Consider the following 16,953-nt stretch of genomic DNA (forward strand, 5'->3'; position numbering starts at 1 on the left):
AGAAAAGGTACCTGTAGATTATTTGTACTCTGCCCACTAGCTCCTAGATACTGTAACATCACTGGACAGAAAAGTAGAAGTGTCTTATATTAAAAAAACATAAAATAGAGCCTTCAAAATGATTGTTCTTCTACCTTCTCGAAAAAAGTTGGACCATCAAATCAGAAGAAACAAAAAATTTACTGTAAACCTCTGTGAAGGAACTCCTTCTCAAAAGGGAATAAACTGTATCTCAGATTCCTTTATAAGGCTGACTGCTGGGTCAGAAAATCAAGGCCTTCTGCTAGGTAAGATCAAATAACATTCAATATTCATAAAGCAAAGCTGCATTAAAGGATCCGATCCACCTCAAGCAGAGTCAGCTGAACTGCTGACTTTGAGCTGATGCAGTTTAACCCAGTGTATTTCTGTACTTGTTGAGATAACATCTGAAGATGACTTATGTAATTATTAAACTGAATTATTTTAAACACCCCCCCCAAAAAAAAAAATCAAAAAAAAAAAGCTATGTCCTTCTCTGTTGAAGCCAACACCTTCTTTGGCACAAATTCACCCCTTAGGGAGAAGTGCTGAACTTATCTCAGTCTTGAAAATGCCCTCAGACAATCCCTGGTATCTTTTCCCACCTCCACAGCCTCTTTCTCCCCTTCAAAAGACACTGTTGTGCCTTTTAAACTACATCCTCTCAAAGATGTTGTCCCTTTTGATTTCTTTATTAATTTTTAATTTTTATTTTATATTTATCTCAGGCAGATGAAGCCCAGATCCTTTACAAAGCCCCTACCAGGCAGCTATTAAGGTCAGGAAGGTCAATACTCTTCCTCTACACAGATCAATTGCAAGCATTATACTGGCTCCACCATTTTCTAAGAATAACTTTTATGTGTGGTGGGTTTTGTGTTTCGTGAGGGTTTCTGGTTGTAATTCATGAAACAGTAGTAGAAGAACCTGAAGGATGCAGCACCTGGCAGTGATTAGTAAGAAAAAGAGGCTGGTGTGATTAATACAGAGGAAGTGATGTATGTGGAAAAATAACACAAGCTTACAAAAAAACCCAACCCAGTGTAAGGAGACTCAATATACCTTAGCAGTAGCTTTCTGCTTGAAAAATCCTAAATATTAAAAAGTAGTACACCAAATTTATTTAAAATACCAGGCAAAGCATTAGCCATGGGCATGATGACAGCTACAATGACAAGAAGTGTGGGCAAGAAAACATTGCTGCAGCCTGTTAAGAAGTGAGCAAAGAAAGTAATCACAAACAGAAAAAACCCATAGCAATGATAATGTTGATGTTTCTGTACAATACTTGGTGTGCTGAGAAAGCTGATGTGGTGACAAAGACAGATTCCTGCACAGCTGGACAAGCTCAAAAGACTTTTTTACCTCTAGACTACCTCAGTAATTTCAAATGGGATGTTTTTTCCTTTGTTTTCTGCATTTTATCTAGTCTAATAAGTACCACTTTGAAGTAAGTCAGGGCTAAAACTTGTAACTGATAAGAATTTGTTCAGTGTTTTTCTTCAATAAATTTTTCCCCATGTATTTATTTCTAAAGTCCTTTTTTTCTTTTTCTGTCTCAAAGGTCATTACAGAACGTTACAGAAACAATATGGGCATTTCAAAAAAGAAAGAAAAAAAGAAAAAAAGATACAATTATGCAAACTTTAACAATTCCTAGTAGTGGTCAATGGCTTTGATGTCCAAATGGAGACCAGTGATGAGTGGAGTTCCTCAAAGCCCAGTGCTGGGGCTGGCACTTTTTAACATCTTTGTTGGAGACATGGACAGTGGCATTGAGAGCACCCTCAGTTCACTGAGGACCCCACGCTGCTAGGAGGGGATGCCATCCAGAGGGAGACTGACAGGCTGGAGATGAGGGCCTCTGCAAGCTGCATGAACTTCAACAAAACCAAGAGCGAGGTTATGCACCTGGACTTGGGCAATCCCAAGCACAAATACAGGTTTTGTGGAGAATGGATTAAGAACAGCCCTAAGGAAAAGGACTTGGGGATGTTGCTTGAGGTGAAGCTCAGCACAAGTTGGTAACGTCAGCTTGCAGCCCACAGCACATTACACAGGACTGCATCCAGGTGGGTTTTGAGTATCTTCAGAGGAGGGGACTCCACAATCTCCAGGGCTGCCTGTCACCCCCATTGTAAAGAAGTTGTTTCTTATGTTGAAATGGAACTTCTATGTTCCAGCTTGTGCCTGTTGCCCCTCATCCTGCCAATGGAAGCTACTAAGAAGAGTCTGGCTCCATCTTCCTTACACCCACCCTTTAGATACTTACAGACTTCAGTCAGGTGTCCCCTCAGCTTTCTCCAGGCTAAAAAGTCTCGGCTCTCTCAGACTTTCCTCACATGAGATGCTCCAATCCTCCAATCATCTTTGTTGCCCTCTGCTGGACTCTAATTATGCTTATTCTTAAAGTAAATTGTAACTTCTCTACTGTTTGCATAAAACTAGTAAATGATTTATTTGATTTATGACAAATGTCTGGTAGTTCACCTCTAGCAACTGGCAAGAGATGTCAATGTAAGGCACTGAGAGCTGCACATGACATATTCCATTTTTAATGCCTGCTTGTTAAACATTTCACACAAGCACAGAGGCAAATGTCAGAATATTGCCAATTCAGAAAAAAGAGGTTAAATTTCTACAACCACCAAAACACAAATAAAAGTCTGAGAGCATGGCACTGTAAAACAAAGCACTCTTGAACCTTTCAGAGCCAGCACTCAAGGACGGAAAGCTTTAAGAAATGTGGGGAAAGAATGTATAGGGTAGGAATTCAGAACTGGAATGACTTATTCCATTTCACAGTCACAAGAAATGAAAAGAAAAAAAAAGAAAAAAGCTGAACAAAACCAACCAAAAACCAGAAAAAAGTAACAGAAAGGAAGTGAAAGAATTGAACACAGACAATCCATTACTTCATTTATGTATGTAAAACTTCCCTTCTGTCACTTTATTACAGAGAATATAAATATTGCCAATGATGTCATTTCATCAGCTCTATCACTGTCATGATACAGAATAGAGGATCTTGCCAAAAGCAGACTTTGAGATGGATGGATGGTGGTAGAAAAATCTTTCAAAGGATTTTATGACTAAGAAAGATTTAAATAATATTTGCAGCTGAGATAAATACTATTCACGTTTTCTTTAATGTGCTGGTGTTTCCTCTAAGCAAAAAAAAGAAACCTACTTCTGTTCCATTTTGCTTGTTATTACACAGTGATCACTGCATTATAACAGGCATTCCATTAGTAAGAAAACAGATCAAATACACTTTTATTTAAAACAAATCAAGTGAATTCTGTCTGTGGGTTTTTTTTTTGTGTGTGTGTGTGTGTGTGTGTGTTATTTTTTGTTTGGTTGTTTTTTTAAATATTTCAATACTCACACATTAATATTTATGCTTCAATACTTAAGGAAGAAGCAGCTCATAGCCAGACTTGCCAATTAACCCTGAAGCCTATGTACAGACATCTCCCCTCCAGGAGTTACTGAAGCCCCTTCCTTTACCATCTTTTCTATAGATGAAACGACTTCATTACATGTTTCTGAGCCCGTTTAAGTCTTGAGTGGATTTAAGGATATATTTATCCCCTGAAGTGGATTACGAGTGCTTATACAATGCCAATACAGCTTAAAGGACACAGTAGCAGTGTCCAAAGAACCAGATAATATAAAATAAAGATGATGTCTTAAGTTTGCCACTACTCTTTGCAAAATGGCCAATTACACTTAGAGAGAATATAAAATGATGTGAATAAAATTGTCAGAACTCTTAAAAGGCCATTATTCTGGGCTGGTATAATCTTTTCCAGCACAAAATAAATATGCTCCTTAGTATGTAACTAAGAGAGCGGTGCAGAAGCAGCTAACACGGCACAATCCCATCATGTTTGACCTTCCACTAGCAAGATGATTTTACATCAGCAACAAAAATAACAGCACTCCATGACCTGTTTACCTTCCACTGAGACCAGGAAACTGCATATCAAAAAGCTACAAGTACTGAATTGCTCCTCTACCTCTATCTTCCCCGCAACTTGGTTGGAAAGGAGAGAGGCCTCACTTTGTATCCACAGTGGATTTTCTGTGAATCCTCTTTCCAGACTGTGAATACTCACCAAGAACCCAACCGGATTTGGGTTAGAACTAGGGCAACAGAGTAACTACCTACAAGGTAAGGAAAATATCCGAATAAAAGGAAAAAAATATCCACAGCTAAGTAGAGCTTAAACCCACCTCATCGGGGATCAAAATATCAAACTTCAAAAACCTTCTGCTTCTCTTCTTACCCATGATAAAACTACATGTTTTGTGTTTTGTATTGTTTTTCCTGAAAGCTTACTACATTATGTATTAGCTATAATTGCATTAATCTTTTACCAAAATTATGGAAATTTTTTCCCCAAAGAAATGTTTTATTAAAAGAATTATTTTATTGAACAGGCATCTGAGATCTAAGATGGATGCAGGACTACAGGTCGAGCCTCCCAAGAGCAGAATGGAGGGGGAGGATCACCTCCCTTGACTTGCTGTCCATGCTTGTTTTAACACAGTCCAGGATATGTATGGTTGGCTTTCTGGCTGTGAGTACACATTGCTGTCTCATGTCCAGTTCTCATCCAGCAGTACCCCAGGTCTTTCTCAGCAAGGCTGCTCTCAATCACTTCATCCCCAAGCTTATAGTGATACTGGAGGTTACCTCAACCCAGGTGCAGGACCTTGCACTTGGCTGTGCTGAACTTCTCAAGGACTTTATGGGCCTACTTCTCCAGTTTGATCAGGTCCCTCTGGATGGCACCTCATCCCTCCACATGTCAACCCCACCACTCAGCTTGGTGTTGTCTGAAAAATCTGCTGAGGGTACACTCAATCCCAGTGTGTCATTGAAGAAGATAATAAAACAGTATTGGTTCCAATATGGACCCCTGAGAGACATCACTTGTCACTACCTCCAGCTGAACTTCAAGTCACTGACCATCAGCCTCTGGGTGTGACTATCCAACCAATTCCTCATTCACCAAACTGTTCACCCATCAAATCCATATCTCTCCAATTTAAAGAGAAGGATGTTGTTGGTGACTGTGTCAAAGGCCTTACAGAAGTCCAGACAGATGACAACTGTAGCTCTTCCCTTGTCCACTGATGTACTCACTTTATCACAGAATGCCACTAAGTGCCCTTGGTGAAACCATGCTTGCTGTTTTCAATCACTTCCTTGTCCTCCATGAGCCTTCACAAAGCTGCTAGTTCCATGATCTGTTCCATGATTTTCCCAGGCATGGGGATGAGGCTGATAGGTTGGTAGTTCCCAGGGTCCTCATTTCCATCACCATGGGCTTCACCTGACTGCTGTGACTTCTCAGATATCATGGAGAGAGGCTAAGCACCTTCACCAGCAAATTCCCTCAGGACTCTGGGATGCATCTCATCTTGTCCCATAGACTTATACATGTTCAAGCTTCTCAGGTCATGAACCTGACCTTCCCTTATGGGGGTGCTCCCCCAGTCTCTGCCTTGCAGGCTAGAGGTTGCCAGTGAAGACCAAGACAAAAATGTTGAGTACTTCAGCCTTCTCCCCATCCACTGATTTGCCAGTCTTACCCATCAGGGTGGGGGGTGGGGCACACTTTCTTTGACCTTCATTTTCTGGCTGACACACCTGTAGAAGCCCTAATTATTATTCTTTGCATCCCTTGCCAAGTTAGCTCCTTCCTGACCCTATCCCTACTGAACCAGATAGTGTCCCTATACTCTCCCCAGGATACCTGTCCCTGCTTCCAGTGTCTAAGCATTTCCTTCTTGCCATTTTAATTTGACCAGAATATCTCAAGTCAGCCATGTCAGTCTTTTGCCTCCCTTCCCTGATTTCTTACACTTGGAAACCAAGAGCTCTTGTGCTTCATGGGGAGCATCCTCTAATATCTTCCATTTTAAGAGTGATTAGAAAAAAACCCGATCATTTTGACAGGTGGGTGGGGGAAATTAGGGCTTTGTAATTCAAGCAGGACAAAAAGGTTATTCGGCACTGTTTGGAAGACATGCAGAATATTTTGCTAAAAAAAGACTGGTAAATAATCATCCTCTAATTCAAGGCAAAATTCCATTCAACTTAATTCATGGGCTATGCAGATGGATTACTCATTACTTCGCAGGTACAAAGAAGTTATTAACTTCTATTAAGGGCCTGAATTCTGAAACAAAATTCTATGTTAAAACTCCACAGTGAACTCCATAGTATAAATGCCCTCTTCCCCCAGAAAATGGAAATACTTAAAAATTAAATTGCATTCTTGATGGAGACTTAGTCTTACCATGTTTTAAAGATTTAATATTGAAGTCTTCCAGCATCTTTTGTGTTGTTTTAAAAGAATGAAGCAATAGCATAAATATAAGCCTACCATTTACAGAATCACAGAATTTATAAAATTTACATCCTATTTCAAGAGGTGTTTTGTGACTGCAACACAATTCAATGTAACAGGCTGCCAAACAACAGCAAAAAGCTTGCTTAAACCTTTTTCAGTGAAAGTTAGATTTGAATTGAAGGTGCCCCCTGAAGGGCAAGAGAAGGATAGTAGGCGTATTTTAAAATATCTGTTCACATGTAAAAGGATGTTTTCTGAAACACTTCCTTCAATGACATAAAAAATTTGAAGATTTTACCTCTGTAACATCTAGATCGATTACTTCAAAAGAAAATGTATACTTTACCATGCCATGGTCAAAAGTAAATACTCCAACATCACGTCCATGATGAATGTGATTGCGTCTGATAATGGGATTTCCATGGTTTTTAACCCAAATCCCTGCTAAAGCATTATTGGAGATCTCATTGTCTTCGTATATTCCCTGGAAATAAATACGTAAGTTAAGATGGGCATCATAAACAGTATCAATTTAATAAAACCAAAGGAATTTATATTTAAAAATACCTGTGCGTGGTCTGTAATATAAAGTCCAACATTTTCACAGTCACTGATGTTACAGTGTTTGATAGTAGGACAAGCTCCCTGGCCACTAACGCATACTGCAGAGCCAACTGGAAGAAAACAGTACAGTTACCATAGTTTCAAAGCACAGTGTATTTATAAATAGTCTAGCAGTGCTTTTGCAAGAAAAGTGAGTGTGAGTTGATATTTTAGAAAGATTCAGCACATACAGTTCCAAAGCACTGCAAGCCACAGGCAGAAAAATACTAATGTAATAATTTTACAGATGCAAAAAAAACCCAAGGTAGGAGTTGTTTTAAAATCACTCTGCCAAGGTTTCACAGTTGTGTATGACTGGCAGAATAGACAACAGTTTATATATTAATTCATGCTCATAATAGTTCTCACTCATTTAGTTCTCTGCCTCAGCATCACTGTATACCGACTGTTTACAACAAAGGGCAAAAGATTTATATTAAAATTCTATGCTATTTATTGCCTTATTTTACTTCCCTTTAAACTTTCATGAACCAGTACTTCAAATCGCCCCCCCAAAATAATAATTTTGTGGCATATGAAGACACATTGCCTTACTAAAGATGAGCAGGAGACAAACAACACAATCTTGACTACAGAAATAGCTATCAGAAACCAAAAGGTCTTTTCCCAGCTGAATTACTTGCCACAGCTTTCAGGTAATAGTCTGGTAGCTGAAATCATACAGAAAACATTCCTTTCAGGCAACTAGGAACCAAAATGTCCAGGACTTCATCTGATCAGCTGAATTCCTTTAACTCCACGAACTATGAAAACAAATTCTGCAACCACTAAAAATCAACATCAGATTCATAGTGATTTCACAAAGGTAAGGCCTCCTATCAGGGTATTTGGCCTACACAACACACATTTTTCCTGCAATTAAACATGACTAAATAAGTAAGCCAGTACACACTCTATTACAAAGTTTTCATATTACCTTCTAACATAGTACCACAAAGGCTACACTTTAAAAATTTGTAACACTCATGCACAGAGCTCTTTTTTTAAAAAAATTACGAAAACCTTAAAGAAATTATTTTGATGACACAGTATGACCTTATGAATAATACAGGCTATAATAATTCCCTAAATTAATTCCTGCTTCAATTATAATAGCAGGAACTTCAGCACATATCTTTTAGAAACACATTTGATTTTAATTTGAGTGTGAAAGCACCAGAAAGCTTGTTAGCCAGTTATATAGTTGTTACCATGTTAATCTGCACTTTAATTGCTCATCTAAATTCTTCCATCTTTAGCACCCAGTTACTGATTATCTTGATACCAGTGTATGCCATACCCAATGCATGCATGTAGTTAGTGCAAGCAATTTATTCCTTTAGCCTTCTCCTTAATAACATTAACAAATTGCAGTCAGTATGTTTTTCATCACAACTGAATTTTTTGCTTTATTTTTAGGAGTTTTCATTGAACCACTTCTAAATTTTCAACACGTTGCTATGGACACGAGGGAAGTGCACTTTATTCTGGAACAGGGCTAAGCAGAGGCATAATGCAGTTTGTACTTCTGCTCAATAATCCCACAGGTATAACTAAGGATCATATCAGTTCTTTTGGCCACTTAAGTACACGGTGGCTCATATTTAGCTGTTACACAATTGCTCTTTAAGCGTTTCCCAAAAATCCAGCTTCCAAGGAGAGGTTTATCACTTAAACTAGGAACAAAAGCGAGTTGTGGGTATGACTTCACACTTGTCCACGCTAATGTGAATATTGTTTAAGAGTCCACCTTCCAAGAAGGGCACAGCAAAAAACCCACATTGCTATTTATAATACATGAAGTCAAGAGTTCATCTTTGAAACAGCCACCAAAAAAAAACTTTTAAATTACCCTGAAAGTTATTTTTCATCAATTTAATGCGTCTCCCAGTAGTTCTGTGACATTCTAGTGTCTTAAAGCACTATATGTTGAAGCAAAATATTTTCAAGTATCTATGTAATTATATTGGGACTGCTACCTTCTTTTAGTCAAAGAAAGCAATAAAAAATGCTAGCAGTGTGATGCAACCATTACAGCTTCCTGTAAATACACACAAATTCACTTCAGTGGTAAATTTGAAATTCCTGATTGACCAAACCTCTGCATTTACTACCTCATTGTTCTACCCAGGACCAGCAGGCAGTATTACTTGCCATACTTTATCCTGTTCAGTCTCCCCTACCCTGTCCCACCTCCCCCCAGGGACATAACACCCTCTCAACCACATTTCAAGTTACTGTTGATACAGAATAGGAACTCAGAAGATTTCCTGGTCAGTTCTTTTTAAACTCCTCTATGATTTTAGAATGTCTGTTTTTACAGCTGTTTAACCCCATCCATGGTTACTGTAAAGAGCACAATGTATTTCATTATCCCTCCAGGGTATGAGCACATTTATCTCTCCTGCCTATTCTTATAAAATATGGAACAAAAATTACACAACATTTTGCTATTCAAATTTTTCCATTCTATGATGGATCAGCATCACTACTAGAACTCCCTTTGCTCCCCGAGTTAAGATACAAGCACTGTATCTTGTAGACAGATGTTATATCTTGTCTTGTTTTATCAAGTGCTTTCAGGGGAGTAAGGGGATATTTTGTTGGGGTGCTTGTATTTTGGGGGGAAGTCCCATAGGTACCTGCAATTTCTACTTTCCTATTTATGTTATTACCAATTACCTCTCATTTCCTGTATTTCACAATGGCTTTTACTACCCTTTCCTCTACCTCTTTTACAGAGGAAACATAAATTTTTAGTAATTCAGTGTTATGTTCTAAAAGCATACCTCTACCATGTTTTGCTTGTTTGAATAAAAGTAGTATTTATTCTGACTCGCTTCACTGGACTTCATTGTTGACTGTGTGAAGTTGGTACTTTAAGAGTATACTAAGCACAGATATTACTGATTTAAGCTTTATTTTGTTTATTCAGAATATAATGACTACATACACTTAAGCAAGAAGGCACTCTGCCAACCACTATTTCATCTATCAAGGTGAAGGCTAATACAGTTTTCCTATATAAGAGATTCAACAGAACCTCTATATTCAGGATATTGCCATTTAAACTTAATTTAAAAATATTCCAAAGATGCTTTGGACTGGCAGGAAGAGATCTCCAGCTTAAGTCACTCACACTTATAGAGCTCCCATCATTACATATTATCTACATTAAGAACTTCACCTATGACATACTGTAGAAATATGCTTTAATGCAATTAGGAGCTCTACAGAAAGGTTATCAAGCTTGTGCTAGGAAAGACATTTTGAATGCTTATGGATCAATACTTTAGAAGTGTCAATGACTTGGAAACCATACATGCCTTTTTTGGCAGACTGCCATTCTTCCTTTTTACACACAGTCAGTGCTTCCTGAGTAGGTTATAGCAAAGCTTGGCAAGATTAAAAAAAAAATCAATGGAAATGAATAACCAGTACGTGATCATAGTATAGCCTACAGACAGTCTCCAAAATTGACCAGAAATTTTAAATTTGGAGAAGAGAACCAACAATTCAATGCAAGAAACTTTAAGAAACCCAGAGAGCAGAAGTCCAAAATTCTCAAAAATAGTCTTCTGTAGTTAAAAGTAGTCGCAAAAAAAATCCTCAAAGCCTAATTTTAATAAAAAATGTTCACAAAAACATCAAGACCTACTAGTTTATCTATAAGCAACTTTCAATGTGCAGCTATGCAGCTCTTCAAACTGCTTTTATGACCAAGTTGAATGTAGTCCAAGAAACTAATGCTTCTCATTTGTTCTCAGAGTCCCCAGTCCTGGTATATAGGAATTTCCAGAAAAAAATTTTTTCATATACTTCAGCTTCCCAATATTTAGCATTATACAAAGAAATCAAAATACTGAGAGCAGCTAGATGTCCTTTGTTCCTCTAATTTTTAACACTTCCACATACCAACTCATATGTTGCCAATAGAACAGATGGTGATACAAAGCATGGAGCTGCCTTGACCTGAAGTAAACTAGTATTTCATAGCCTGAAACCTCCAAAAAAGAGCCTATCATCCTCTACATGTCACAGGCAAGGGATCCTTACATTGTTCTTATTAGAGTTCTCTGCAGAGTTCCCTCCTCCACAGTTCACACCAGGAAAGTGTAGTTTCTCTATCTATTGAAGATTTCTTTATTTCCTTGCCTTTATGTTCAGCAGAGCAACCTTTATGCACAGCCTGTTGTGTAGATTTATTCCATTTCACTACCTGAACTTGTATCTAAAGTTCACAATCCCCTTTCCATGCAAAGACTCAACATCTTAATAATTCTTTTGTACCTCTTCTTTCTGACATTCCATTGCATTGGGTTTGTGCTCAAACAAATTAAACTATCCACGTCTTGTGTCTGGCCTACACATTGCCATGTCTTCAGACAAGGACTGTGAACTGCCATGCAGCTTTTCACTTCCACTGCCTCTGGCCCTTTCTTTCCTGAATCTAGACTTCCAATGTTTCCAAAATCTGGCAGTACAAATTCATCCTTATCTCTGATGAATGAGTCTAAGCTTTCCAAACTATGCATTTCTTCTGCCTGTCTAGCTAGGAAACCATACTTTGAGTATGTCAAATCATTCTACTCTTCATAGAAAGTGAACTTGGATTAGCAGTTACAGCTCATGGTTGCTTTAATACCATCAGTCTCAATACAGCAATGAATCCAATGAATGGGAACATCTACATTGCACCTGACCATCACCTACAAGTGATGGAGTGGAACTTCCCACAAGGGGAAAAAGGACTCTTGGCCAGAAGCTGGTGGGGTTCAAAGAGGGCTTCAGACTAGGTTTTAAGGGGGAAGGAAATGAGTCACTAGAGATGAGCCATGGGGTGGCAAAGCAATGCTAGAGGTGAAACCAATAGCCCACCTCACGTGCATCTACACCAATGCATGCAGCATGGAGGGGCAATATTTAGGAGGGGCTAGAAGCCACTGATTGGCAACATAGTTATGACACAGTCATCATCACAGAAACACGGTGGGATGACAGCAATGGATGGCTATAAGCTCTTCAGAAAGGATAGACAGGAAAGGAGAGGCAGTGGGGTGGCTCTATGTGTTAGGGAGTGTTGATTGTCTAGAGCTTGGTAACAGTGATGATAAGGTCAAGTGTTTATACATAAGGTTGAGGGGAAAAGTGAATAAGGCAGATATCCTTTTGGGAGTCTGTTACAGACTGTCCAACCAGGACAAGGAGGGAGACAAAGCACTCTACAAGCATCAAGGGGAGATGTTACAATCGCTACCCCTTCTTCTGTCAGGGGAATTCAACCTGCTGGATGACTGCTGGAAATCTGACGTGGCAGAGAGGAGACAGGTTAGGGGGTTCCTCAAGTGTATGGAAGATAACCTTCTGACACAGCTGGTGAGTGACTCTGCCATAGGAAGTGCCTTGCTAGATCTGCTGTTCATAAACACAGAAGGACTGGTGGGCGATGTGGTGGGTAGAAGCTGTCTGGGCTTAGTGACCATGAAATTGTTAAAATTCTTGATCTTTAGTGAAATAAGGAGGAGGGTTAGCAAAACCTCCACTATGGACTTTCAGAGTGCAGACTTCAGCCTGTTCAGGACATCGGTTAAGCGAGTGCCTTGGGAGACAGTCCTAAAGCACAAAGGGGTCCAGAAAGGCTAGATACCCTTCAACAAGAAAATTTTAAAAGCACAGGAGGAAGCTGCCCCTACCTGCTGTAAAATGAGATGGTGGGGAAGATGACTGGCCTGGCTGAACTGGGAGCTTTTGCTGGGACTCAAGAAAAAAAAAGGAGAGTTTACCTCCTCTGGAAGAAGGGGTAGGCATCTCAGGATTAAGTACAGGGATCTCTGTAGGTCATGCAGAGGAAAAGCTAGAAAAATAAAGCCCAGCCAGTACTCAATCTGGCCACTGTTTTAAGGGACAATAAAAAAGTGTTTTCACAAATACAGTAATAATAAAAAGAGCCAGGGAGAATCTCCATCCTTTACTGAAGGCAGAGGGGGTGGAGGGGAGAACATTATAGCCAAGGATGAGGAAAAGGCTGATACTTAGCACCTTCTTTGACTCCAGTTTTATTAGTCAGACCAGCTACCCCCAGGGTACCCAGCCCCCTGAGCTGGGAGATAAGGACAGAGAACAGTAGAACAACACCCCAAAAATCCAGGAAGGAACCTGCTATGGCACCTTGACACTCACAGATCTACAGAGTCAAACAAAAGTATTGAGAGAGCTGGCAGAAGAACTTCCCTCATCTCTCCATCATTTTTTCAGCAGTCTTGGTTTACAGGGGAGGTCTCCAGACAACTGGAGGCTTGCCAACGTGATACCTATCTACAAAAGGGCCAGAAGGAGGATCCAGGCAGCTACAAGCCTGACAGCCTGACCTTAGCACCTGGACAATTGACAGCGAGGTGTGCAGGACAGCCAGGGGATCAAGCACAGCCAGTGTGGATTCAGGAAAAGCAGGTCCTGCTTGACCAGCCTGATCTCCTATGACTAGGTGACCCACCTAGTGCATGCTGGAAAAGCTGTGGACATTTTCTACCCCAATTTTAGTAAAACTTTTGACACGATCTCCCACAGCATTGTAGAGAAGCTGGAGACTCATGGCATAGACGGGTGCACTCTTTATTGGGTTAAAAACTGTCTGTATGGCCAAGAAAGACATTGAGGTGCCAGAATGAGTTCAGAGAAGGGCAATCAAACTGGTGAAGGAGCTGCTGAAGAAGTCCTGTGAGAAAAGGCTGAGGAAATTGGGATTGTTTAGTCTGGAGAAGAGGAGGCTGAGGGGAGACCTCACTGCTCTCTACAACTCCCTGAATGAGGCTGTAGGGAGGTGGGCATTGGCCTCTTCTCTCAAGTAACGATAGCACTAGAGGAAATGGCCTCAAGTATAAGGAAGATTTTCTTTACTGAGAGAGTAATCAGATGCTGGAACAGGCTGCCCAGGGAGGTGGCAGAGTCACCACCTCTGGAGGTATTAAAAACCATATAGACATTGCACTTCAGGAAATGTTCTAGTGGGCATGGAGGTTCTTTCTGCATTGACAGTTGGACATGGTGATCTTAGAGATCTTTTCCAACCATGACCATTCAGTGATTCTGTAAAAGAACCACATGCAAATACATATATATACACGCGCACACACATACACCCCTCCAAAGCTATGGAAGTTCATAGAAACCGTCATTTTTCAGGTTTTAAACTGAATTCCAGAGAGTCCCAACTGACTCAACTAGAAAACCAAGTATACAGTATCACAAAGGTATTGAGCACAAAGAAGTCACAGTAGTAATGCCATTTTAAGGCAAAAAAGGCTTGAAGACCTGTATTAAAAGCCTACATCAAAACCTGAAACATACCAAATAGTGATTATAATCAATTTTTGTGCTGCTTCCATGTGCACTGGTTAGTTTAATAACTTTAAAAACAGTGTCCATTTCAAACAATAAAACACCCACTAACCTGTACAAGTACTTCGAATAACACAGTGATCTATAATTGGACTGCAGTTCACTGTAATCTCTAAGCAGTGGTGTGCATTGTGGTGCTGAGCAGATTTGTCATCAGGGTTGAACTGAAAAAGGAAAATTAAAAGAAATGTTGTATTTATTTAATTACATTGAAAATATTAAAAGCTCTGCTGAAGCTCGAGATTCTTACCCTGATTGTCATATATCCAACATAGGCATCTTCAGAACCCTCCATAAAAACGAAGGTGGAATCTCTAGTGTTTTCTATTATAACTTTATCTGCTACTTTTCCAGGTGCTGTAAAGACATTTATTAAGTTACTGAAAGAATTCTCAGACTTACACAACTCTGTTCAAAGCAACAAAGGAAAAGGAACACTATTCTTGGCATGTCATGTCAGAAGAATATTAAAACAGAAAGTTTCAAAGACAATGCAGAAACTAATCTTTAACTAAGACAATCTTGCACCAATTTAATATCTAGTACCAAGAGAAAAACCTCTTGTACAGGGCTATTTTTTTTACTAATACTTATTATGAATTAACAGTTTAAACATAGATGTCACTCTACAGAGACTGTAATTCTGTTACTAAGTACAATTTACTTTGATACTCTAAATGCTTTTATTAAAAAAATATATACATTCTATCACTAATTTGAACCAATGTAAACAAATCCTCAGTAATCTGCCCATGACCTACAAGTGACCTCTCCCAGTTCTCAGATGTAAGATTCAGAGTTTTGAATTGATATCCTCATTATTATTCAGAAGAAAATCTTCTAAAACTAGTCGGAAATATACTTCTGGGAGTCTGTACAGAAGGTTTCTAAATGGTTCATTTTTCAAGCTCCTATAATGTGCAATTTGCTAACAGCAAGGCTCTGCTCTATTCTTTATCCCTCAATCCAAGGGAAGGAGGTATTTCTATTATTATGGAAATTATTATTATTGTTGCCAGCAGAGGGAGCAAGCGTTAACAAGAGTCTTACATTGGTATAAACTCAGTAATACTCATTCACAAGCAAGATAGTTTACATGATGCAGAATCACACATCAAATATGTAAGACAAAAGAAGCCATCCTCACCACACAAAATATAAACATGGAAGTTTCACATATTAGAGCACATAACTTATCTGAAAGCAATTTCAAACCATCCCCAACTCAAGATACACAAATGAGAATATATTTGCCCTAAATTCTGTATTTATTTACTGCCTTCACACAGGATTTCTCATGAGCAGATCTTGTTCTGTTGTCTGTTGACACCAGTACAGGCAAGTGGTATGTCCTGTTCTTTATCACCGTGGCAGAAAGGTGCCAGTCAGAATGAAGCAACATCTACATCATTATTCAGCTTGTTCTCACTATCTAAAAGCTGGATCTCTGCTTTAGTTACTGCAGCTGCAAGTATTTTAAGGTAGTCGAGCTCTTCTGCATACCACAATTCACTTAATTCTAGATAACTAAAAAAGGCTTTCATGAGACTTGTATCATGATACAAAATCTTCTGTGGCCTAGTAACATTTGTTTATGTTCAACATAGTACAAATGCACTGGCATACAAACACCAGTATAGTTCAGCATCTGGGAAAGAACGGCACCACAGTTTTGCAGGTGAACCAAAACACAAAAACAAAATCAAGTCCTTAGTGGGAAACAAAATAGCTCTAAATTAATATCAGAATTGTGCTGCCTCTTAGGGGAGCGAAGAAAAATTTCACTTCACACTGGATGCTCTGAAACACTACCAAGCAAAGCTGAGAGATTTGTGGAATTGTGCTAGGACATGGTTGCCACACACTTGGATGAGGTTCTCTATAGACATCTCCTTCCTCTCAGAAAATGAGTTACCATACAGGTCTCTTATTCCAGCAGTTCACAGAATGCCCATTATGTGAACAGCCCAACTAGCAGAACTTCTACTTTTAGATCCCCCTCAGGAAATGGCTGAGGAGGGAAAGGGCCTTGCTGAGCCACTGGGTTTCATTCTAAATACAAAAAAATGCTTTGTGACATTCTACTGAATCTTTGCAAAATTAATCAGAGAAATGTCTATATTTCAGCTTTTGTCTTAGACCACTTTAGACAAGAGAAAGTAGTACAGAAAAAGGGGGAAAAAAAGGGCCACTAATCTCATAACCAAGCAACACATAGTTTCCAAGGAGTCTGTATGCTGAAGTCTAGAGGAGTCATGTTCTGTGGGATCAGAATTCATACTCAGTTTAAGGACCAAGATGAGATCATTCAGAAATAATTTCACAGAAAGCTTATGACAAGGGACCACAAATAATTAAAAGTTAACTGCATGTTGCCCAAAAATTCTTTATTTCTCAGAAGGAGCAATACAATTTCACACTTCAGAGCATTAACTCAAAAATGCTGCATTAAATAACTGTGACTCTGTTCAATCATATCAAATAAAAATGCAGCCTTCTGGATCTGGATCAAAATCTAAAGCAAAAAACATAGTTCTAAACTAGTGCAAAATAAAATTTTCAA

The 16,953-nt window shown here is 39.1% G+C and overlaps 1 protein-coding gene across 2 annotated transcripts in view; it reads right to left on the reverse strand.

Annotated features, from left to right (window-relative positions):
- The window catches only part of FBXO11 (F-box protein 11), a 79,569-nt gene that overhangs the window by 8,955 nt on the left and 53,661 nt on the right, over positions 1–16,953 (reverse strand). For both annotated transcript variants that reach the window (XM_030446672.1, XM_030446673.1), the window contains exons 8-11: positions 14,641–14,747; positions 14,443–14,554; positions 6,957–7,063; positions 6,736–6,873 (exon numbers count right to left, since the gene is read on the reverse strand). In XM_030446672.1, the coding sequence (XP_030302532.1) occupies positions 6,736–6,873; positions 6,957–7,063; positions 14,443–14,554; positions 14,641–14,747 (464 nt within the window). The remainder of the gene's footprint in view (positions 1–6,735; positions 6,874–6,956; positions 7,064–14,442; positions 14,555–14,640; positions 14,748–16,953) is intronic.

This window comes from Calypte anna, chromosome 3 (assembly GCF_003957555.1).
Source record: "Calypte anna isolate BGI_N300 chromosome 3, bCalAnn1_v1.p, whole genome shotgun sequence".
Lineage (NCBI taxonomy): Eukaryota > Metazoa > Chordata > Aves > Apodiformes > Trochilidae > Calypte > Calypte anna.